This window comes from Sminthopsis crassicaudata, chromosome 4, assembly GCF_048593235.1.
Source record: "Sminthopsis crassicaudata isolate SCR6 chromosome 4, ASM4859323v1, whole genome shotgun sequence".
NCBI lineage: Eukaryota > Metazoa > Chordata > Mammalia > Dasyuromorphia > Dasyuridae > Sminthopsis > Sminthopsis crassicaudata.
Genome location: NC_133620.1, coordinates 335,330,244 through 335,355,951, shown reverse-complemented (window position 1 = coordinate 335,355,951; position 25,708 = coordinate 335,330,244). Strand labels below are relative to the sequence as shown.

Here is a 25,708-nt window from a genome sequence, read left to right as displayed (position 1 = left end):
AGCTAACTGAAGTGAATAATTGCTTAAAATTAGAATTGGGCAAGTGGAAGCTAATGACTTCATGAGACATCAAAAATCAGCCAAATAAAATCAAAAGAATGAAAAAAATAGAAGAAATTGTAAAATAACTCTTTGGAAAAACAACTGACTTGGAAAATAGATCTAAGGGAGATGATTTAAAAATTATTGTATTAACTGAAAGCCATGATTTAAAAAAAAAAAAGGGGGGGGGCTAAATAGAATCTCTCAAAAAATTATCAAGGAAAACTGACCTGTTAATTAGAACCAGAAGGCAAAATAGTCACTGAAAGAATCCTGAAAGAGATCCCCAAATGAAAACTCCAAGGAATATTGTAGCCACATTCCAGAATTAACAGGTCTAGGAGAAAATTCTGCAAGCAGCCATAAAGAAACAATTCAATATCATGGAGCCACAATCAGAATTACACAGGACTTAGCAGATTCTACGTTAAAAGATAGGAGATCCTTTGATATTATATTTCTGGAAGGCAAAGGAACTTAGATCAACTATCCAACAAAATTAAGAATAATTCCTCAGGGGGAAAAATGGATATTTGATGAAATAGGGGACTTTCAATCATTCCTGATGAAAAGACCAAAGCTGAACAGAAAATTCAATCTTCAAATATTAGACTTAAGAGAAGTACAAAAAGATAAACAGGAAAAAAATGTTATTCAATAAAATTAAACTATTTATCTTTTTAGATGGGAAGATAATACATGTAACTCTTGAGACTTGTATCTTTATTAGGGTAGGCTATACAAAGACAGAAGATGTGGGTATAAGTTACTTTGATATGATGATACAAAAAAATTAAAAGGTGTAAAAAAGAATTTTACTTGGAAAAGAGGAAAGGGGAGACACAATATGGGGAGACATAATATGAAAAGGTGCAGAAGATCTGTTACAATAGAGGGAAAGAAGTGGGGGTGAGTATTGTTTAAAACTTACTTTCATCAGTTTTGACCCAAGACAGAATAACAGATACACTCAGTTGGACATAGAAATTTATTTTTACTGTGCTTGCCTCAGCAACACATATTCTAAAATTGGAACAATATGGAGAATATTGGTATGGCCTTTGAGCAAGGATAACATGAAAATTTGTGAAGAAATTTATTTTACTCTATAGGGAAGTAGGAAGAAAAGGGGGAAAGACAAGAGAGGGGAGTGAATAGAAGGGAAAGCAGAAGTACAAAAAGAAATGGGAAAGCAAAGGGAAGAGCTAATAGAAAGGGGGGGCAGATTGAGGGAGGCAATATCAGAAGCAAAACACTAGTGAGGAGAGAGAGGATGAAAAAAGAGAGAAAAGTATAAATGAAGTGGTGGTGGAATAGGACAGAGGGAAATACATAGTAATCATAGCTGTAGATGTGAATCACATGAACTCTCTCATAAAATGGAAGCAGATAGCAGAGTGGATTAAAAACCATAATTCTATGTTGTTTACAAGAACCACATTTGAAACAGAAACACAGAGTAAAGGTAAAAGTTTGAAACAAAGTATATTATGCTTTAGCTGAAGTAAAACAAAACAAAACAAAACAGAGGTAACAATCCGGATCTTAAACCGTGTAAAAGGAAAAACATTTAATTAAAAGAGATATAAGAAAGGAAACTACATGTTGCTAAAAGGTATCATAGACAGTGGAGTAATGTCAGTGCTAAATATATATGCACCAAGTGATATAAAATCCAAATTCTTAGAGAAATTAAATAAGTTACAGGAAGAAATAGACAGCAAAACTATACTAGTGGGGGGGGTCCTCAACCTCCTGTCTTAGAACTAGATAAATATAACCACAAGATAAACAAGAAAGAAGTTAGAGTTGAATAGAATTTTAGAAAAGTTAGATATGATAGAACTTTGGAGAAAATTGAATGGGAATAGAAAAGAATATACCTTTTTTTCAGCAGTACACAGTACCTATACAAAAATTAACTGGGTATTAGGGCACAAAAAGCATACAATCAAACATAGAAAGGCAAATAATAAATGTGTTCTTTTCAGATCATGATGTGATAAAAATTACATGCAATAAAGGGCCATAGAAAGATAGACTAATTACTAATTGAAAACTAAATAATCTAATCATAAAGAATGAATGGTTCAAACAACAAATCATAGAAACAATAATGTCATCCAGGAGAATGACAGTAATGAGACAACATACCAAAATTTATGGGATAGAGCCAAAGCAGTTCTTAGGGGAAATTTTATATTTCTAATTGTTTACATGAATAAAATAGAGAAAGAGGATATCAATGAATTGGATATGCAACTTAAAAATCCAGACAAAGAAATTAAAAATATGTGATAAAATACCAGTTAGAAATTATGAAAATCAAAGGAAAGATGAATGAAATTGAAAGAAGACTATTGAGCTACTAAATAAAACTTAGAGTTTATGAAGGACCTAATAAAATAGATAAACTTTTGATTAATTTGATTACAAAAAAGAAGTAAAACAAATTATCACTATCAAAATGAAAAAGGCAAATTCATTGCCTGTTAAAAGGAAATTAAGATAGTAATTAGGAGCTATTTTGCCCAATTGTATGCCAATAAATCTGACAATATTAATAAAATGGATGAATATTTACAAAAATATAAATTGCTCAGATTAACAGACAAGGAAATAAAATATTTAAATAACTTCATTTTAGAAAAAGAAATTGAACAGATCATCAATAAACTCCCTAAGAAGAAATCTCCAACTGTTTGGACATGTATACATATATTGTATTTAATTTATACTTTAACATATTTAACATGTATTGGTCAACCTGCCATCTGGGGCAGGGGGAAGGAAGGGAACAAAAGGTTTGGCAATTGTCAATGTTGTAAAATTACCCATGCATATATCTGGTAAATAAAAACTATTAAATTAAAAAAAAAAGAAAAGAAAAGAAAAGAAAAGAAAAAAAATCTCCAAGACCAAATGGATTTACAAGTGAATTCTACCAAACATTTAAAGAACAATTATTTCTAATACTATATAAACTACTTGGGGAAAATTAGAGATTAAATTCTTTTTTCTCCTGAGGCAATTGGGATTGAGTGATTTGCCCAGGGTCACATAATTAGGAAGTATTAAGTGTCTGAGGTTGGATTTGAACTCAGGTTCTCCTGATTTAGGGCCTGTTCTCTGTCTACTGTATCAGCTAGTTGCTCCTGAAATTATTAATAACTTTAGCAAAGTTCCAGGATATAAAATAAAATCCTATGAATCGCCAGCATTTCTATGTATTACTAGCAAAACCCAGTAGCAAGATATAGAAAGAGAAATTCCATTTGAAATAATTGTAGATGATATAAAATACAAAATATGACACAATGGCAAAATACTTTTCACACTAATAAAGCTAGATCTAAATAATTGGGAAGATATCAATTGCTCAAGAGGAGGCTATGTTAATATAATAAAATGATAATTCTACCTAAATTAATTTACTTATTCAGTGCCATATCAATCAAACTACTAAAAATAATTTTATAGAGTTAGAAAATTTACAACAATTTATTTGGAAGAACTTTAAGGCCAAGAATTTTAAGGGAATTAATGAAAAAAAGTTAAAGGAAGGTGATTCAGCTGATCTTAAACTATATTATAAAACAGAAATCAAAATTATTTGTTTCTGGCTAAGAAATGGAGTTGTAGATCAGTGGGATAGATTATGTATAGAAGATACAGTAGTCAATAACTATAGTAATTTACTGTTTGATAAATCCAAAGATTCCAGCTTCTGGAAAAAGAATATACTATTTGACAAAAATTGCTGGAAAAAAGTATGGCAGAAACTAAGCATAGGTCAACATCTTACACTACATACCAAGATAAGGTCAAAATGGGTGCATAATTTATACATAAAGAGTGATACCATGAACAAATTAGGAAGTCAAGGAAGATCTATAGAGAAGGGAAAATTTTATAACCAAATAAGAGATAGAAAACATTATGAAATGCATAATGGATCATTTTGATTACATTAAATTAAAAAAGGTTTGTATAAAGTCAATTAGAGAGCAAAAAGCTGGGAAACAATTTTTACTACCAGTGTTTCTGATAAAAAGCCTAATTTTAAAAATTTATAGAGAACTGAGTCAAATTTATAAGAATGCAAGTCATTTCCCAATTGATGAATTGTCAAAGAATATTAACAAGCAGTTTTCAGATGAAGAAATTAAAGCTATCTATTGTCATATGAAATGGAAATTAAATGGCTCTGGGGTACCATTTCACACTTATCAAATTGGCTAATAGAAAAGAAAAATGATAAATACTGGAGAAATTATGGGAAAATTGGGACACCAATACATTGTTGGTGGAGTCGTTCAACCACTCTACAGAGCAATTTGGAACTATGCTCAAAGGACTATAAAACTGTACATATCCTTTGATCCAGCAATATCACCACAAGGTCTATATCGCAAAGAAGTCATAAAAAATGGAAGAAGAACAAAAATATTTATATTGGGTCTTTTTGTGGTAGCAAAGAATTAGAAATTGAGGGGATGTCCATCAAATGGCTGAACAAATTGTGGTATATGAATGTAATGGCCATTATGCTATAAGAAATGATGAGCAGAAGTGAAGGGAGCAGAACCAAGAGAACATTGTACATAGTAACAAGATTAAGTACTGATCAATTGTGATGGACAAAACTCTTTTCAACAATGAGGTGATTCAAGACATTTCCAATAGACTTGTGATGGAATATGCCTTCTGCCTTCAAAAAAAACTATGGAGACAGAATGTAGATCAAAGTATAATAATTTCATCTTTTTGTTGTTTGCTTGACTTTTTTTTTTCTTTCTTGGGCTTTTTCCCCCTTTTGATCTAATTTTTCTTGCTAAGCATGATAAATAATGGAAATTTGTTTAGAAGAATTGCACTTTAACTTATATCAGATTTCTTGCTATCTGGGAGTGAGAGTATGAGAGGGAGAAATATTTGGAATACAGGGCTTTGCAAAGATGAATGTTGAAAACTATCTTTGCATATATTTGGAAAAATAAGATACTATGTATAGAAAAAGAAAGAAATGGTGAGCAGGCTGATTTCAGAGAGACCTGGAAAGTTTATGTGAACTGATGCAAAGTGAAATAAGCAGAATCAGTAGAATACTATACAGACGGATAGCAATTTTGAAAGACTTAACTCTTTTCAGCAAAACAATGACCTAAAACAATTCCAAATGTCTACTGATGAAAAATGCTATCCATATCCACAGAAAGAACTATGGAGTTGGAATGCAGATCAAAGCATACTATTTACCCTTTCTCCTAGATTTTCCCTTTGTTCTGATTCTTCTTTTACACATTTTTATACGTATGTCCACATTAATGGATATGTGTAATATGGACATATGTATTTCCCTCAATACTGAAAGTTTCCAAGTAGAAAGTGAAAGACTTTTAGTCTAAACTGAAAATCATTATTTGGAAGAACAAATAAAATAATTATTCATTTCTGGAAGAGATGTTGCCTTAGAAGTAGAAGGAAACATGCTAGAAAATGGAAATAAGACTAAATGAATAACTTTTGGGGGAAATTTTCCAAATAATTTGGAACTCAAAATCTTATAAAAGTGAATGTTGAATCTTTATATGTAATTAAAAATTAAGTTCTGTTAAGTGGAAATTTAAAAAAAATAACTAATATCAAAATATGCTTTCTAGGTGAAGGGGATAGAGAGAGAGAGAATTTTAGAATTCAAAATTGAAAAGAAATGTTAGATTGTTTTTACATGTAATTGAGGAAAAATAAAATATTAAATACATTTAGTTTTTATTTATTAAAAAAACAGAATAAGAAAAACAGAAAAGAAATAGAAAACAAGTAAAACAAAACAAAACTGAACATTGTTATGTGACCAGCAGATCATCAGGGATGATTCAAAGTATATAACAATAAATTACCAGTTCAATAAAAAATATGTAATAGTAGAAGTTATATTCATTAGTGTCCAATTTTTCTTGTACTTCCTTGTAGGTTTTTTTTCATTCTTTGCTGTATACTTTTTTTTTGTTTTTTGTTTTTTATTATTATTAATTTTTATAATTATAACATTTTCTTTGACAGTACATATGCATAGGTATTTTTTTTTTACAACATTATCCCTTGTACTCCCTTCTGTTCCGAGTTTTTCCCCTCCTTCCCTCCACCCCCTCCCCTAGATGGCAGGCATTCCCATACATATTAATTATCTTACAGTATATCCTAGGTATAATATATATGTGCAGAACCGAATTTTGTTGTTGTTGTTGTTACAAAGGAAGGATTTTATTCGCAAGGTAAAAATAATCTGGGAAGAGAAACAAAACAAAACGAAACAAAAAAAAAACAAAAACCAATGCTCTCAGTTTACACTCATTTCCCAGTGTTCCTTTTCTGGGTGTAGCTGATTCTGTCCATCATTGATCAATTGGAATTGGATTAGCTCTTCTCTATGTTGAAGATATCCACTTCCATCAGCATACATCCTCGTACAGTATCACTGTTGAAGTGTATAATGACCCCTAGTTCTACTTGTTTCACTCAGCATCAGTTGATATAAGTCTCTCCAAGCCTCTCTGTATTCCTCCAGTTGTTCATTTCTTACAGAGCAATAATATTCCATAACATTCATATACCATAATTTACCCAACCATTCTCCAATTGATGGACATCCATTCATTTTCCAGTTTCTAGCCACTACAAAAAGGGCTGCCACAAACATTTTGGCACATACAGGTCCCTTTCCCTTCTTTAGTATTTCCTTGGGATATAAGCCTAGTAGTAGCACTGCTGAGTCAAAGGTATGCACATTTTGATAACTTTTTGGGCATAATTCCAGATTGCTCTCTAGAATGGTTGTATTCTTTCACAACTCCACCAACAATGCATCAGTGTTCCAGTTTTCCCATAGCCCCTCCAACATTCATCGTTATTAGTTCCTGTCATCTTAGCCAATCTGACAGGTGTGTAATGGTATCTCAGAGTTGTCTTAATTTGCATTTCTCTGATCAATAGTGATTTGGAACACTCTTTCATATGAGTGGAAATAGTTTTAATTTCATCATCTGAAAATTGTCTGTTCATATCCTTTGACCATTTATCAATTGGAGAATGGCTTGATTTCTTATAAATTAAAGTCAATTCTCTGTATATTTTGGAGATGAGGCCTTTAACTGTAAAAATGTTTTCCCAATTTGTTACTTCCCTTCTAATCTTGTTTGCATTAGTTTTGTTTGTGCAGAAACTTTTTAATTTGGTGTAATCAAAATTTTATATTTTGTGATCAATAATGGTCTCTAGTTCTCCCTTGGACACAAACTCCTTCCTCCTCCACAAATCCGAGAGGTAAACCATCCCTGCTGTATACTTTTTTTACTTTATTCCCCCCCCCTTTCATCTCCCTCATTTCCCCCAAGCAGATAAAGACACATACACTCCACACACATATACATGATGAGAGAAAGGAAAGGGGGAACCCCGTTTGTCGGCGCAAAGATCCCATGAGGCGCAGTGTCCCCTGTAAATGAATTTACAGGCCTGAAAACCTAGATTGATAAATAAAAGTTTTATTGTAGAAATTTGGAAGTAAAGTTCAGTTAGAAGGATGCCAGGGCCAGAGGTAGCCGTTGGGCGGGCAGGAACCCTTACATGGCCTGAAGGATACCATGTGTTGGGGGGGAAGGGCTCCTGCAAAGAGAGAGCTCCAGTTCAGCTCTTTTATACCTAGAAGGGGATTGTGGGCGGTTCTAAATTCTTGGTGGGCTTTTCTGATAGCTCAGATCTGGTGGAGGCTGGGGGAAGCTGAGTAGATAGTGGGGGCTGGGCCCAGATATTCAAAAGGGTGCTTTTGACCAGGATTTGTGAATCAAGGTCAGCCATGGGGGTTGAGGAATCAGAAAGGAATCTTAAAGGGACCTCAATCTCCATCATACACATACACATTTTTCCTATCCCTGCTAATTCATTGCTTTAATTATGCTTCTTAACTTGCCTTGGTATTATTTAACCCTCTCTCCATTCCCCTAAGTTCTTTCCCTTGCTTTCTTGACCCCCACTTTGCTTTCCCCTCTTCCCATCACTCCTATTTTTAAAAATAGATTTTGGAGGATGCTATATCCTTCATGATCATATGTAGTGATGTTTATTTCTTTCTCTTTTTTATTTATTAACATTTTAAAAGCTTTTTATTTTTTATTTTTCAACACATATGTGTGGACAATTCAACATTAGCCCTCGTAAAACCTTGTGTTCCAATTTCCCCCCTTCCCCCACACCTTCCCCTAATGGACAAGTAGCCCAATAAAAAACGTGGTAGAAATATATGTTAAATCGAATATATGCATACATATTTATGTAATTATTGTGTTACACAAGAAAAATCAAATCAAACCAGTTTTAAAAAAGAGAGAGAAGCAAAATAAAATACAAGCAAACAACAACAAAAAAGAGTGAAAATGCTATGTTGTGAACACATTCAGTTTCCACAATCCTCTCTCTGGGTGTAGATGGCTCTCTTTGTCACTAAACAATTGGAACTGATTTAAATCATCTCATTTTTGAAGAGAGCCACGTCCATCAGAATTGATCATCATATAGTCTTGTTGCTATGTGTAATGATCTCCTTGTTCTGCTCATTTCACTCAGCATCAGTTCATGTAAGTCTCTCCAGGCCTTTCTGAAGTCATCCTGCTGGTCATTTCTTACAGAACAATATTACTATAGCATTCATATATCACAGTTTATTCAGCCATTCTCCAATCAATGGGCATCCATTCAGTTTCCAGCTTCTTGCTACTACAAAAAGGACTGACACAAACATTTTTGCACATGGGGGTCCCTTTCCCTCCTTTAAGATCTCTTTGGTATATAAACCCATTAGAAACATTGCTGGATCAAAGGGTATATATAGTTTGATAACTTTTTGATTGATTAACTAGTTTGATTGATAGAAAGACCTGAAAATCTGCAAGTTCTTTGAATGTCCATTTTTTCTTACTAAGTATTATGATTAATTTTGCTGGATATATTTTTGGCCACAGGTCTAATTCTTTTAATTCCAAGACCTGTGTCTCTTATTGTGGCTGCTGATCAGTCCTGTACAATTTTAATTATAGCTCCAGAATATTTGAATTGTTTTTTTTTTCTTGTTTCTTGAAAATTTTTCTCTTTGATCTGAAAGTTTTGAAATTTGGCAATAATATTCCTGTGTGTTTTCCACAAAGGATATCTTTGAGGTGTTGATCAGGGGATTTTTTTTTTTTAATTTGTACTTTCCCCTAATGTTCTATCACTCCAGGACAATTTTCTTGGATTATTTCTTGCATTATTGTATCAAGATTCTTTTTTTTTTTTTTTTTTTTGGTCACAGCTTTCAGATAGAACAATTATTTTTCTATTTTCTCTTTTTGATCTGTTCTCCAAATCTGTCATTCTTCTTATAAAATGTTTCACATCCTGTTCTATTTTTTTATATTCTGTTTTGTTATTTCTTGGTCTTTTATAGCTTCACTGGCTTCCCCTTGCCCAATTCTAATTTTCAGTTATTTTCTTCGTTGAACTCCATATCCTCTTTTCTAATTGATTAACCTTTTTTTTTTTTTTAATAATCTTGTTATTCTTGGATGGTTTTTATTTTTTTATTTTTTTTAGGTTTTTCTTAATGTCTCATTTCATTTTAAAAATTCTTTTTTGAATTTTATGTGCACAAAGACCCATTTAATATTACTCTTTGGGACTGATGCTGAGTGAAATGAGTAGGACCAGGAGATTGTTGTATACTTCAAGAACAATACTATATAATGATCAATTCTGATGGATGTGGCCATCTTCAACAATGAGATGAGCCAAATCAGTTCCAACAGAACAGTAATGAATTGAACCAGCTACACCCAATGAAAGAACTCTGGGAAATGACTATGAACCACTACATAGAATTCCCAATCCCTCTATTTTTGTCTGCCTGCATTTTTTATTTCCTGCACAGGCTAATTGTTCACTGTTTCAAATCTGATTCTTTTTGTACAGCAAAATAATTGCTTGGACATATATACATATATTGTATTTAACTTATACTTTAACATATATAACATGTGTTGGTCAACCTGCCATCTGGGGGAGGAGGTGAGAGCAAGGAGGGGAAAAATTGGAACAAAAGGCTTGGCAATTGCTAGTGCTGTAAAATTACCCATGCACATATCTTGTAAATAAAAAGCTATAATAAAAAAATATAATATTACTTTTTGGGGTAGGGTGGTTTTTTTTTTTTTTTTTTTTAAACTTCAGTGTCCTCTTCTGAAGAGGAATTCTAGTCTTCCCTATTCCCATTGTAAGTTTCTATGGTTGGGTTTTTCTTTACTGGTACAATTTTTTTTTTAATGGGAAGTCTTAGTGTAAGCACCTCTAATCATGGGGTGTCAAGATAGTGCTTCTAGTTTCACTTCAGCTCTCCCCTATGACCTTGGACCCCAAATGAAAAACTCCCCCCTTCTGGAAATGCCACAATCAGTAGTGTCCTTGCCCCATTGCTTCTGCACTCACCAGATATGCTGGTTCCTTCTCACCCAAAGCGTCAACCCTGCAGCACAGCTGGGCCTAGTGTTCTTGATCATCTGAGGGTCCCTTAGTCTTTCCGATCTCAGACCCCCAATTGTTCACACAGTCCAGGAGGTAAAAGTTCCTATGTTTTCTGCTTAGGCATTGGCCAAACCCCTCTACCCCAGGGGTCCCCACTTGATATTTCTGTGGAGCTAGCTGGAGGTGTTTGTACTTCACCCAGCCTGGGTTTTTCTTCAGATCTTGGGTTGTACCAGGAGGACCCCTGTTCTATCCCAAGTCTTCTTATTTTTTCACCAGACTTTTTGCCCTGAGGCACAAATTTGTTCATTTGTGGGGGAAATCTGGAAAGCTTGAAATTTACCAACCTACTTTAAATACTTTATATCATAGTCACATGATTCCCTCTTTGTTTCTTCAGGAAATGAAGTACAGTAGCATAGTTGTCTATGAAATTATGCAAGTTCCAAGAGATTCAAATTAATAAGGTAGCTGAAGAAAAGATCCATATCCACTAATGGTCTATAATTGGAATGGGGTAGGAAATTTGAATGAAGTTCTTGGATGGTGGGGGCAAAGGAAAGTTGATGAAAGGCTTACAAAGATTTTCTAAAGATTGATAAGGGAACCACGAACCTCTCTATCTTTAATGAAAGAACAGGAAATCCCTGAGCTACAAAACAACTTTATTTGTAAAATGGATGGAGATGACATCTCCAATATCTAGCTTACAGGTTTTTTGGTGAGGTTAAATGAAATAATGTAGGGACTAGAAATACTTTGTAGACTTAAAAAAAAAAAGTCAGGAAAATGCTTAATGCAGGCTCCAGTTGAAATCCTATTCAAAATCCTATACTGGCTGTATTTCCACAGGATAGCACAGGCTTAACAGTTAATAAATGTTGATTGATTGTGTGATTTTGGGTACATTATTTTATCTCATGAGTCTGTTTCTTCATTTGTAAAAGGAGGTTATTAGGGAGCAGAGTCAAGATGGCAGAGTAAAGACAGGGACTTGTCTGAGCTCTCCTAAATTCTCTTCTAAACCAGTAGTCCTCCAACTTTTGTTCTCAGTATCCCTTTATACTATGAAAAGTGATTGAGAATCTATCCAAAGAATTTTTGTTTATGTGGTTCATAATTATACATATTTGCCATATGAGAAATAAAAATTTAATTTTAATTTGTAGACTTTCTGAAAAGAAAAACTAGTTCTGAATACGTGCAAGAAAAATATGAAGTTTGAGACAGTGCCTCCTCTTCCTAGGGAACAGAACCCAACTTTGACACAAAATTAAAATTCAAGAAAAATGCTGGAAAAATTATCCCCCCAAAAAGGTCCTGACCACAGAAAGTTACTATGATAACAGGGAAGATCAAAACACAAACAAAAGAGGAGACATAATATCAAAGTATCTACATGCAAAAAAAAAAAAAAAAAAAAAGATTTTAAAAACCAAATAAGAGAGGCAGAAGAAAAATGGGGGGAAGAAATGAAAGTGACATATGAAACAGCCAACAGGTTGGCAAAAGAGGCATACAAAAAATACTGAAGAAAATAACATCTTAAAAAGAGAATAGACCAAATGTTAAAAGAAGCACAAAAATCCACTGAAAAGTTACTTAACAAGCAGAATTGATCAGATGGAAAAGGGAGTACAAAAGTTCACTGAAGAAAATAATTCCTTAAAAATAGAATTAGGCAAGTGGAAACTAATAATTCCATAAGTGCATCGAGAAACAATAAAACAAAATTTAAAAAAATGAAAAATAGAAGGAAATATATAACATTTCATTGGGAAAACAACTGACCTAGAAAACAAATAGAGATGAGATAATTTAAGAATACAAATTATGATTTAAAAAAAAAAAAGAACCTAGAAATCATGTGAATTGACAATGATGCAATAAATAAATAAAGGGTGAGAAAAAGGGATGCTTTGGGAGAAGAGAGAAGGGAGAGGAACAGTGGGACAAATCATCTTACATAAAAGAGGTGCAAAAGAGCTTTTATATTGGAGGGAAAGATGGGGAGTTGAGGCAGCTGAAGCAAAATAAATAAATAAATAAATAAATAGACAAATAAATAAATAAATAAATAGCAATCATGATCTCAGAAAAGGGAAAAGCAAAAATAGATCTATACAAAGGAGCTAAGCAAGGATACTGTATCTTACTAAAAGGAACCACAAAGAAGCAATAGCAATATTAAACATATGTGCACCAATAGGAAAAGTTAACTGAGTCACAGGAGGGAATGGAGAATAAAACCATATTAATGGGGTATCTCAACTTGCTCCTTTCAAAACTAGATAAATCCAACAACAACAAAGATGAAGAAGAAATTAAAGAAAGGAATAAAATTTTAGAAAAGTTAGAAATAACAGACCTCTGGAGAAAGTTTAAGAGGAACAGAAAGAAATATGCCTTATTCTACACGGTACATGCCACCTACAGAAAAACTGCGTATTAGGGCATTAAAAACCAAATACAGAAAAACAAAACTATTAAACATATTCTTTTCAGAAAAAAAAATGCAATAAAAATTACTTTCAACAAGGGGGCGTGGAAAAGTAGATTAAAAATTAATTGGAAAGTAAATAATCTAATCCTAAAGAACGAATCAAAGAAAAAGAAGTTATTAGCACTTTTGCTGAGTCTCCCTGGGCTGTTGGGAGGAAAGCATTTTGTAAACTAGATGGGGCAGAAATGGGAGCTGGTCTTTTAATTTTTATTTTATTCAGGGTTTGACCGAGCTGTGCTGCCGGAAGAGTACCAGAGTTTTAGTGCCCGTTGAACAATTCCACTTGAGCACTGCGGGCCTCAGTTTTCTAATCTATAAAACGGGTACATTTCCACTCTAAAACCATGGACTTCGGAGACAGGACGTGGGCATATCTACATTCTGGGCAGTATTAATATACTCTCGGGCCTGACTCCCCCAAGGAAGTGCCGGCGGGGGAGGGAGGGAGAGGGGAAAAGAAAGGAAGCGGAAATCACTCGAGGCCCTCCGCAGTTACTCTGCCTCGGTAATAGTTGGCTCGTCCTTTTAGGATTGGCCAGAACCGGACTCAATCTAGCCTTCAGAACGAATCATGGAGAAGGAAGGCGGAGAATCTTGCGCCCAAATACTCGCGCAGTAGGGAAAGGGCGGGACAAGCCAGAAGGTTCTCTTTTTATAGGCTAAGATTTATAGTTAGAGGGGTCCTGGAGGCAGGGAAAAAATGAAGGGAAGTTATTTTTCTCCTCATTCCCTTTCCTGTTGATGATTGGCTCAAGTGAACATTAAGGCGGGTCTTTGTTCCGTCAGTACTCTATTTTTCCGGAAGCTTGAGTGAGAGTGGGGCTATGTACGATTGAGGGTGGAGCCCGAGCTCGGGTCCCCGCCCAGGAGGCGGGGCCACCATGGCCTTGAGGGACCGGGGCGGGGACTGGGTAGTGACGTAGGGTGGGCGGGGCGAGGCCGCTGACTACTAGAGGGTCTCGGTCTCTTAACCCACAGGTGCTTCGGCCCTCCTTGGCTCTCCATGGCTCCCCGGGGCTGGGGGTGCTGGCGCTGGGCTGCGCGGCCGCGGGCCCGGCTGCTTCCTGGTGCTGCCTTCCCCTTAGGTACGGGACGGGGACCCACAGGGAGCAGGGGGGGGGGGGGCGTGAGGGGAAAAGGAGGGGAGGAGAGGAAGGCCCCGCCCTCTTGCATGTGAGGAAACAGTCTCAGAAAAGTGAAGGGACCTGTTAACCCTGGGCTCAGGGGGGGAGTGGGGGGTCAGAGGGAGGGAAGCCCCCCTTCCCTCACCCTCCCGCATTTAGGGCGGGTATGTGCAAGGCAGCAGGAGGCACGGAACATCGGGGCACTTCTGGGGGCTCTGTGACAGTGGGGGGCGTCTGCCGGAGAGGTGGGAGGGAACGAGAGGGAAGGGAGTGTGTGTAAGGACAGTGTGTGGGATCTTACGGAGGAAGGATGTGAGGCTCTGGTGGAGGAGGGGGGAGAGCGAAGTAGAGAAGGTGTGGAGCCGACGTGAGGTGTGGAAGAAGGGGGAGAGCAGTGAGTCAGAGAGTGCGTGTGAGGGGAGAGAGGGTAAATGAATCTGTGGCGCTGAGATACAAGGGCCCTGCGTGAACAAGGGGGGAGGCATAGGAACGAACGAGTGAGTGAGTGAGTGAGTGAATGAATGAGTGAGTGAGTGAATGAATGAATGAGTGAGTGAATGAATGATGGAGACGCGGTGTGAAGCTTTCTCCCCACACGGGCCGCTGACTGTCCTGGGCTCTGAGGCACAGAGGTGGCTGGAGATGGGCACAGGGAAGATCCCAGGGCACAGTCTAGGCCAGAAGAGGAGGGGGAGGCTGTGGAGTTTACTGCTGTGTGTGAGGGCATGTGCTTGGCAGTACTGACTCTCCCCCCAGGCTTCCGACAGCTGCTCTCCACCCGGGAGCTGGCCCCTCACATCTGCGTGGTGGGCAGTGGCCCCGCCGGCTTTTACACCGCCCAACACCTGCTGAAGGTACGTGACTTCTTCTGCCCTCTCCCCCGGCACAGCTCCTCAGAGTCAGAGCATCTCTGGAGCATCCTGCTCATGGAAGTTGATTCAGCCCCTTTCCCAGATGCTGGAGGGTAAAGGACACCTTTCCTCCCCAAGTTTCGGGCTTATGCTGTGTAAAAGCAGGGCCTGGCAGCAGATGAGCTCTCAGGACCCTTCCAGCCCATGATCCTGTTTCTGTGGCTTCCTCTCACCCCCCCCCCCCCTCCACAGATTGCCCGAAGGCCTCTAGGAAGACATCTGACCAATGCTGCAGGGTGGGGTGTCCCTCCCCTCCCCTAGTGCATTTCTGGAATCAGCCCCTGTTCCAGGCCATCTGTCTTTTCTTCTCTGTCCTTTCACCTCGGCCCCTAACCTTAGGATCAGACTAAAACTCCCAGAGGCCACAGAGACCATCTCCTGTAGCCCCTTTAATTTCAGAGGAACCCAGAGAAGTGACAGGAGTAGCTCAGGGTGGTAGAGTGAGCCTAGAACTGTCTCCTGATTCCCAGATCAGTCCGTGCCTCAGAGTTCTTCCTCTCCCCTCATTCCCCCCTCCCCCTCAGCATGTTTCTCTGGTTCATCTTTGCAGCTGAAGGCTGAGCCCTTTATGCTGAAGTCACTGGCCTTGGTGGGCAGAGCCTCAAGGCTGCCTGTTCCCCTTGGGCCTCAGGGCCATCTCCCTGCTGGGGGAGGAAGGGGGGGTGTAGGATTCAGTGAGGAAGAGTCCAATCCGGCATAATGAAAGTGTCCAGAAAGAAGCTACATCGTGCTTTGAGCATCTGTGGATGAAACAGTCAGCATGGTATTTGCCCTTAAGGAGCTTATGTTATATGGGAGGAAATGGGGAAATACATATATCCACCTCAGGAATACTTACCAGGCAACCCAGAAAAAAGGGCAAATTAATGGTGGAAATAGAATGTGTGAGTGCTGAGGAAACCCAGAATGTCAGGCAAGGGTCAATGAGATCTGGAGAAAGTAAATTATGCTCCACACTTTGGTTCAGATTTGTTTTTGTTTTTATTTTGTTTTAATTTTTTTAATCATAAACAACCAGAGTTTATTATTATATTCACTTAAATCTATCAAAAAATAAACCTAAACTATACTTATGCACACCTAAGGATTGTAATTAGACACAGATTGTGTCTATGTAAGTTTGGAGGGTGAGCATTTTCCCATAACCGGGACATGTCTTTATAGTTTTTCCTTCTTTCATAGTAGTTGTCAGTGTTTACAGATTTCCCTGGTGCGCGTGGGTAAGTCTTGACTAAGTCACAAGGGGCAGACGGTGACAGAAGCTACATGAAAAAGTTTGAGGAATCACGTTGAATCAGACGATATCAAATCCATCCCCAGCATTTTGGCATCCTAATAATCAACTATGGAGTTTTTGAGCCCTGAGCTTTGGAACTCTGAGTCTTAGGAGCTCCACTTTGAAGGAGAAAATTGTAAACTCTTGGTCTTGGTGGAGGATGGAAAGAACTTGGTTTGGGGAATAAATAAATATTTTCTTTATGCCTATTTTGTAGAGCATAGTGTTAAATCACTGCCCAAAAAAGAGAACTGGAATGCCTTTCTTATTTCAATTAGAATCTAGTCAGACCGGACATGTAAAGTGGAGTTATCAGTAAAGCAATTAAGAGAATTTGAGTGCCACATGCTCAGCTACAGTAAAGAAGAAAAAATACACAGACCAGATCTTGTGAGCCTCAATCTAATATCAAAAATGAGATATATCATAAATGAAAAACATGGATGAAAAATTAAAATTCATTTTATATATTGACTTTCTCTAGTAAATTGAAAAAAGATAAGGATGGATCAAAACAGAATATATTGTGTCAGATGAATAGTGTAAACCATTAATGGAATTCAATTAAAGGATGGAGAGAATCTTGGGAGCTGGGGTGGCTAGGGAAGACTACATAGAGAAAGTGAACTTAATGTGGCCCTGGAAAGTTAAGACAGGACTTAGATAAATGAAAAGGAAATCAAGGGGGGTCTTCTTGGCTGGGGGAATGCCAAAAGTAAAGTTATGGATAGTATGCTTGATGAGGGTCATAGGAAATCAGAGCTGGAAAAGACTTCAGAAATCATCCCCTCTAACAGATGAGGAAACTGAGGCTCTGGGTCTTCTCCAGATCTAGTGCTTTTCACATTACTCTACTTTATGTGTTTTATTGGATTCATATGGAGGTGAAATGGGAGCAAAGGTTGGAGAAGTGGGAAGGAGCCAGATGGGAGATGGTCAGGAATGCCAGAATCAAGGGTTTTAGACTCAGTTCTGCGGGCAATGGGGAGACAATTGAAGCTTTTGAGTGACATCATTAGATATATACATTAGGAACATTAATCTGGCAACAGTGAATAGAGTAGTATGTTTTTGTTTGTTTTTTAAGGGGCCAGAGCTAGGAATTGAGAGGAAGGAAAATCATGGAGGAAAGGGAAATCTTTACCAGATCACTGTTACCATCTCAGTAGTTAATGGTGTGAGGGCCATTAACCCTGAACTAGGGTTGTGATAGTGGGAAAGGAAAGTGGGGGGGACAGATTTAAGAGATAATACTGAGGAAAAATCTGGGGATGTTGGTGACTGAATATTATGTAGGAATGAGGGGAAGGACAAGAAACATTATGAATAACTCTATGTCTGGGAAAATGGTGTTTCTAAAGACCAGCGTCCTTTGCTAAAAAGCATATGGCCGCTATGTGATGAACAGGGGTTCCTGTTCCCGGTGGGGTCAACAGAGCTAATTATCCATCTCAAAATAATATTTCAGTCACTTCTTGTGCCTGAGCTTTCTATGAGCTTCAAAACAGGGAAACATCTAATTCTTTGGGAAAGCCCCTGTAATTCCCCAAACTCATGAGAACCTCCTTGATTCTCCTGTTGCTTTTGCTGCCTCTTGGGTAGACCTCAGTGTATTTGGGAGATTCATGGAACCCCTAGCTGTTCCAATGGGCCTGAGGAGGCAAGGATGGGTAAGACAGATGTCTAACAAGTTAAGAGTGCTGCTTGAACCAGATTAAAATGTACTTGGGAAATGCTTATCAAAATAAATAAAAAATACAATACAGCATAGATGTTAATTTGTGGTTTTATAAGTCAATATTTAGCCTTCAGGGATCTATTTCTGTTTGAGTTTGACACCTCTCATTTAGGAGATAGAATGCTAGTATCAAAGTAGGATGATCAGAATTTGGATCACACCTCAGATAGTTCCTAGCTGTGTGACTCTGGGCAAGTCTCTTAACTACAGTTCTTCCTCTGTAAAAACAGGGATGACAGTAATAACATCTGTTTCTTAGAATTGTTGTGAGAATCAAAAGAAGTACTGTTTTAAAGTGTTTTGTAAGCCTTGAAGCTGTCTCAATGTGAATTATTACTATAGCTTTCTAAGACTTAAGACCTAGTCTTTGAATCTTCTGCTCTAACTGAATTATTTCAGAAGGGAAATATGATGACTTAGCACTTCCAGTTCTGCTGATGATGGGAAAGGGATGGAGTCTGTGGTCAAAGGTGCTCTTCAGTTACTGTAGTTGTTACTATCTCTCATTAAGCACCATCCTCGTGCTCAAGTGGACATCTATGAGAAGCAGCTGGTACCCTTTGGTTTGGTCCGCTTTGGAGTGGCTCCTGATCATCCGGAGGTGAAGGTATGTTCCCTAGGGCTGGGGGTTCTTGGCAAACCAAAATGAGAAGCCAAGATGAGAGAGGCAGGAGTTTTGGCTGGGCACTGATTCTTTCCCTGGACAGTCAAGCTCCCCCAGGGGAAGCAGCCAAGGATTTCATAGAGGTTTCCTGATTCTAGAGCCTGCCATGTATCCATATGATATTGAAGTGAGGGTGGTATAAGGATGGTTGGTCCCATGTCACTCACTCCTCCTGCCCTCTGGCAGAATGTTATTAACACGTTTACCCAGACTGCCCGCTCTACTCGGTGTGCCTTCAGAGGCAATGTGACTGTGGGCAGAGATGTATCTGTGTCAGAGCTTCAGGAAGCCTACCATGCTGTTGTGTTGGTAAGTAGAAGGGATGGGTGGTTTGTGAGAATTGGAGGAATGGGGAATAATAAGTGGGAGAGATTTAGAAATTTGGAGAACTGGGACGTTTACGATGCATTGTGATTGTGGGGGTGATTGTATTTGGGATATGAAGGAAGGTAGGAGTGAGGAAGGGATGCAAATAGCTTAAGGTATGTTTGGACATGAGAGAGTAATATAAACTTATACAGAAGTGGGCTACTATAGAAAGGGCTAGAGTACTCCTGGGAACAGCAGGAGCTTGCAGAATGGTGGGAGGAGGAGAGGGAAATATGACCATCAATTGGTCTGACCTAATGTAGAGTATGAGTCCTTCAAGGACCTAGGACACATTTTTTTCCTACAGAGCTATGGGGCAGAGGATCACAACATCCTGGGCATTCCAGGTGAGGAGCTGCCAGGTGTAATCTCTGCCAGGGATTTTGTGGGCTGGTACAACGGGTTACCTGAGAACTGCAAGGTGAGTGTTGGGGGTAGGGGAAGGGGCATGCCTGATTCCTCCAGACTCATTGGAGAATATAGCTCTCAGGCAAGGGCCAGATTGTACCTAGTGATCATTTCTACTGTGCTCAGACTGGGGAGGGAGTATGCAAAGAGGAGAAAAGTGGGGGTGGGGGGAACCTGCCAGTCTAAAGGGAAAAACTAGACACGTAAGCTTAATCAGAGGGAAGTGGTGTTCATAGAGAAGGCTTCTCGAGGATGGGATGGGCTTTGAAGAAGGATATAAACCATCAGTGAAGATAAGAGTTAATTTTCTAGCAGATAGGGCAAAGTCAGAGACAGAAACAGGCAAATGATTTGTGTCAAGCAGTAATCAGAGAGCATAGATCTGAGAAAGGGAGGGATGAACTTTGGCAGACAAAAGCTAACCCAGACCTCCAAAGAGAGAGGGTTGGGGTGGACAAGGAGTGACCAGCTTTGGCCTGGCCAAAGTCTCCTTTTCTGAATCATTTTCCCCTCAGCTGGCACCTAACCTGAACTGTGATACAGCATTGATTCTGGGACAAGGGAATGTGGCTCTGGATGTGGCCCGGATCCTACTGACCCCAACAGAGCTCTTAGAGGTAACTAGTATTGGGGGAGCTGGGATTGTGGAAGATGAGTGATGTACAGAGGACATACTACCCAGAGATCTCAGGTCTCACAGCTGGAATGAAGTATGTAGAAATGGATGAAGAGGAGGGGCGCATATGAAGGGGAAGGAAGAAAAACAATTGAATGTGAGAAGAGAGAACAGCCACAGGACAGGGATAGAAATCCTTAGAGATAGATTGGGACAGACAGAATTAAATTCAACAAATATCTGTTGCATAATACTGGTAAGTAGCTTTTTCAGCCTAGTACTGGGCCTCAGGCTTCTCCTGGTGCCTTGGAGGCCTACACTTCTTGTAGAGAGAGAGCAGCCTGAGAATTAGCCTCTTTACCCTACCCGGGATTAGTTGTGTTGAATGCAGTGCTGGCTATGACCACCAGGAGGAAGCGGTATGTAATTTTGACCAACTTGTGTCTCTTAAGATTCTGACTTTAGGAAGGTGAGTGGAAGGGATTCCTACCCTTTGTTCCCTAATGTCAGAAATTTTCAAGAGTATTCTTTTCCTTCAGAAAACAGACATCACTGCAGAAGCGCTGAAGGTGTTGAAACAGAGCCAAGTGAAAAGGGTTTGGATTGTGGGACGCAGGGGACCCCTGCAGGTAGCCTTTACTATAAAGGTGAGAAGGGCTGGAAAATGGTAAATAGGGTTCCACAGAACTGCATTATGGTTTCTTCTCCCTCCCCACCAGGGTGGGCTTGGGCTGGTTTTCATGACCCTTTTTGTTCCTATTCATGTTCTTAATGGCCTTCAGGAGCTCCGAGAGATGATTAACCTACCTGGGAGCCAGCCTCTTTTGGACCCTGCAGATTTCTCAGGCCTAGAAGAATCGATCAAAGGTAAGGAGCATTGTATCTGTTCCTCTGGTGATTGGAGGGAGGAAAGCCCAAGAGAGACACTGGAAGGAAGTTGCCTGTTGAGGGTGGTACAAAGTTGAGCACGTGGCCCACGGGAAAAGGAGCTGATTTAGAACTGTTGGATATTATTGACAGAGGCTTCCCGTCCAAGAAAACGGCTATTGGAGCTTCTGGTACGAACAGCACGGAAGCCACCAGAGCCTAAGGAGGCTGATAGCAAAGTCACGACCCCTCGAGCCTGGGGCCTTCGCTTCTTGCGAAGTCCTCAGGAGATGCTTCCCTCTCCCGATGGAAGTCGAGTTGTTGGCGTCCGGCTGGCTGTCATGAGACTAGAGGTGAGGATAGAGAGGGACCTCAGCTTTGCCCTTTGCTCCAAATTTGTAGGACATCTAGGGAGTTCTCAATGGGAAGGATAAAATGGGAAGCACCAGCTCCTGGCATTGATTCTGGTTGTGAGGCCGAAATCCCTTCATGGTTCTTAGGTGGGGTGTGTGTGGGCATCTACTTGAATGTACACTCAATCCTTTTCCATACTGTGTCCCCCTTATTTCCTGAAGGGCTCTGATGAGAATGCCCAAGCAGTGCCCACAGGGGCAGTGGAGGATGTGCCATGTGGACTGGTGCTGAGCAGTGTTGGTTACAAGAGCCGTCCAATTGACCCCACTGTGCCCTTTGATCCCAAGCTTGGAGTTATCCCCAACAGTGAGGGTCGTGTGTTGGGCGCACCAGGTGTGTGTGAATGTGGTGATTTAAAAGTGGGAAAGGGAAAGAGATATGAGAAGGTACTGAGGTGGGGGCAATGGGTATGGAGCACTGTAGGGTCAGACTTTTTCAGTGCCTTATTTGGGTTTGATAAACTTTTTATTATTAATAATTTGTCACATAGGTTGACTTTTTGGCAAGGGGATGGGGAGGGATTCTTTGAGTAATATAAAAACAAAGATCTATGAAAAGTTACTTTTCAAAGTGAAGGAAAGGAGAGAAAGGTTAGATAACTGTTTTTAGGGAGAATTGCCCTGAAATGAAGTGTGTAGAAACAGATGAAGAGGAGGGGCACATATGAAGGAAAGGACGAAAAACAGTTGAATGTGAGAAGAGAGAACAGCCACAGGACAGAGATAGAAATCCCTGGAGATAGATTGGGACAGACAGAATTAAATTCAACAAATATTTAAGGTTCCACTATGTGCATAATATTGGTAGGTAGCCACTGGTAAGATAGAAGATAGGCTTCCCTTTATGTACTGGGCTTCTCCCATTAGAATGTAATCTCTTAGAGGTCTGGGACTGTCTTTCAGCTTGTATTTATACTCAGCACAGTAGGTGCTGAATAAATGCTTGTCAATTGACTGATTGACCTCATGGACTTCGTGGGGGAAACAGTGGATTAGGAGATATGATACATACATCACATAACTATGTAAATGAATCATTTGAGGGAAAGATCATTACTTCCTCTGAGAATCAGGGGAGATTTTATAGGGGAAACACCATTTGATTTGATCTTTAAGAGATGGGTTAGGAGTCAGCAGGTGGCAGAGGCATCATTGGGAAGGCATAAAGGTGAGGAGACAGAGTGTGTATGAGGTATAGGCAGTCACCTTTTGGCTAAAGTACCAAGTAGGAGCAGGGCAACATAAGATAAGATAGACCAGAGTCCAGCATGGGCCAGGCTGCCCCTGGTGCTGTGTGTCTGTGGGGAAGGTGAAGAAGGAGGCAGCATTGTTGGGCATGGGCCCAGAATCATGTTCTCAGTTTGGCTCTTTCCATTTCTTCCCTCTCCCTAGGTCTATACTGTAGTGGCTGGGTTAAACGAGGTCCCACAGGTGTCATCGCCACCACCATGAATGACAGCTTCCTCACTGGCCAAACCCTGCTTCAAGACCTTGAGGAGGGCATTCTGCCCTTAGGCCCCAAGCTCGGCTACTCTGTTATAGAACCCCTACTCAAAAATCGAGGTAGAGTGGATGGGAATCCCTGAAAGTAGAAATAGTGAGCCTGCTTAATTTGTAGGATCATTGATTTAAAGGCCATGGAGCCAATGGGCTGGGAACGACTGGAGAAAAATCTATAGGAAGTAAAGGAGAAAGGGAGAGAGGAGGAACCTAGGCCTGAATCAGTCTCTTTTCTGGAGTTTCCGTCCTTTTGAGGTTAGTGGAGACTCTGGGATGGGCTAAGGGGTGGGGGTCAATCAAACAGACTTGTACTGGGTTTTATACTTATCATACGATGTTTTATGGTGTATAATAATATATACTGTGATAGGCACTGTGCTAGGTGCTGGAGCTACAAAGACAAATCCCAAGAGAAAGGAAGGAGGGCAATTTACCGAAGGGTGGGTTTGGGGCATAGTGGGTGGGAGGTTTTGTTTTGCACGTATTGGGATGAGGGAGCAAAGGTAGATAGGAAGTGTGATGTGGCTAGCAGGGCCATTCTGACAGGTTTGATTTGTGTGTGCTTCTTTTTCCTGGTCCAGGGATCCAGCCCATCTCCTTTAAGGACTGGGAGAAACTGGATGCAGAAGAGGTGGCTCAGGGCCAAGCAGTTGGGAAGCCCCGGGAAAAATTGGTGGATCCACAACAGATGCTACAAATAATAAGACATTGACTCTATGACCTAGGCCCCAAAATTTGGCCCAAAGTGTGACACAGCCAAGTTCAGGGGTATGAGTGATCCAGGATTATGACCCGATCTGGGCAGGACTGGAGAAAGGGCAAAGAGGGACAAAGGACAGTGCCCTTGAGTTCTGTGCCAGCTGTACCTTGTCTTCCCCCCTCCTCCTTTCTCAGGAGTTCCTGGCCTATGCACTACTTCCTGTGCCCTTTTGAGCAAATCCTCTGTCCTTCTCCCTCCACATTTGTTTGTTTGTTTTTAGCATGTTAAGTTTTAGCCTCCAGCATTTGAATCACTTTATGCTGGAGGGAAGGGGCAGGTCACAGAGATATGAACCACTGGAAGCCTCATCATACATCAGAGCAGAACTTAGAACCCCTCTGCTGTCCTGACATCCTCCAGATGTGCCTTAGTGGGCTCAGGTATCAGAAGCCAAGGTGGAAGTAAAGAATTGGAATAAAAGTAGAAATATAAAGAACTGTGCCAGTGAGCTGGGTTCTTTGAAACCTGCCCAGAATGACCCTCTCAAAAGCCCTTGACCATATGGCCACCAGGAGGCGCTGTCTCCCCGGAGATGTCCACTGCCCCATGGCTCGGAATATCCCTGCCAGTACTCGGCTCTGATCTCTATGGGGGACCCCTGTCTCTGACATTTTTTGCTGCTCTCAGCCTCCAAACAAACAGGTGGCTTTTTTGGTGGCACGGGCCCCTTTGGTCAGGGTGGAAGAAAGACAGGGACCTCTTCTCAGAAGAATGCTTTTAAATACTGGAAAATCACGCCAGATTTCCGTTAGAGGTTAAAGAATGAAGATATAAATGTTCTCCCCTCCGAGTTTTCAGGGACCGCAGGTGAAACCAGGGGAAGCCTTCGCAGTAGAGTAGACCAAAGAGCAAAGTCAGTCCCATCTTCTCAGTCTTTCATTGGCTTTTCCCAGGCTGTTAACACTGGGATTTAGAGGAGGAGGAAGAGAAAAGGCAGAGCTGAAGCTGCCTCTTCACACCGCCCCTTTCTCCCAAGGGCCTGCTGTGTATCCCTTCTGTCCGTGGAGGCCCCCCTCCTCCCGCCTGTGGCTCCTTCATCCCCAGCAATCATTGTTCGCGCATTCCACTTGTTTCCAAGCCCCTTTAGTTGGGGGGGGGGGGTTGTCACTCCGAAAGCCCAGAGAATGGTGTGTATTCTAGAAATGAGGCCCGAAGTACAGAAGAGAAGCCAGGAATCCTGGTCCCCCGCCTCCTTTCCCCCACCTTCCCCCTCCCAGGAGCTTCCCTGCCCGGAGAGAGGTTGAAGAGAGAGCAAGGAGGTGGGGAGAGGAGATCGGAGCCCCCGCGTTAAGGCTGCATGCAAAGTGGCTTGAGGAGCCCAAGCGATTTCGACTGTCTCTGGCAGCAGAAGGGGGGCTACGCTCCGAGGGGCGGAAGGGCGGGCGGGAGGGGCGCGGAGGAAGAGGGAGTCGATGCCTCTACAGGACTTGTCAGGGACTAAACAACAGCGGACGACACGGCCACATCTAAACTGGCAAACGAAGCGAAGCTGGAAGCGGGTAGCTCAGCTCAGCCTAGCCCCGGGCGCCAGGCACCGAGGGGGACCAGGGCCAGGAGCATGGAGTCCCGGAGAGGGCCCGACCCAGGTCGTCTGCTGGAGGCTCCGGAGCGCTCGGGTTTAACTCTCAACTGAACGCTCGCGGTGTCCTCCCCCTCCCCATTCCACCCCCACCCCGAGCCCTGGGCAGGGCGGCGGGGGAGTGGCGGGATTCCGAGAGGAGTCGGAAGCGAGGGCGCAGGAGGACAAGCGGGGTGGCCGGCGGGGGAAGCGCCCCTTCTCTTCCCGGGTGAGTGCACTGCAGGAGGCGGGGCGGCCAGGAGCCCTCGGGTGGGGGGCGGCAACTTCGCCATCAACTTAGGCTATTGATGCTGGGATCCGGTCGAGATGGGGCAAGGACAGCGGAGACCTAGACAGGAGGATACCCGGAGAACTCTGGAGCGCGCGCGGTCCTGCCCTGTTCCA

General features: G+C 40.7%; 1 protein-coding gene and 1 non-coding gene across 3 annotated transcripts; both read left to right on the top strand.

Annotated features, from left to right (window-relative positions):
• The first annotated feature begins 1,041 nt into the window (after window positions 1–1,041).
• Window positions 1,042–1,148, top strand: LOC141541989 (U6 spliceosomal RNA). The gene has a single exon (XR_012481998.1). It is a non-coding gene; the product is annotated as a U6 spliceosomal RNA (small nuclear RNA).
• A 12,431-nt stretch (window positions 1,149–13,579) lies between these two features.
• FDXR (ferredoxin reductase) lies at window positions 13,580–24,181 on the top strand. Of its 2 annotated transcripts, XM_074260718.1 has the most exons (13): window positions 13,580–13,742; window positions 14,078–14,184; window positions 14,980–15,077; window positions 18,660–18,755; window positions 18,999–19,121; window positions 19,489–19,602; window positions 20,105–20,206; window positions 20,745–20,852; window positions 20,988–21,072; window positions 21,226–21,425; window positions 21,648–21,819; window positions 22,878–23,048; window positions 23,567–24,181. In XM_074260718.1, the coding sequence occupies exons 2-13, from the start codon at window positions 14,103–14,105 to the stop codon at window positions 23,695–23,697; spliced, it is 1,482 nt and encodes a 493-aa protein (XP_074116819.1). In that variant the 5' UTR covers window positions 13,580–13,742; window positions 14,078–14,102; the 3' UTR covers window positions 23,698–24,181. The 2 variants fall into 2 exon arrangements, with proteins under 2 accessions (XP_074116819.1, XP_074116820.1); XM_074260719.1 differs by lacking the exon at window positions 13,580–13,742 and having other exon boundaries at window positions 14,008–14,184; window positions 19,023–19,121.
• The last annotated feature ends 1,527 nt before the right edge of the window (window positions 24,182–25,708 follow it).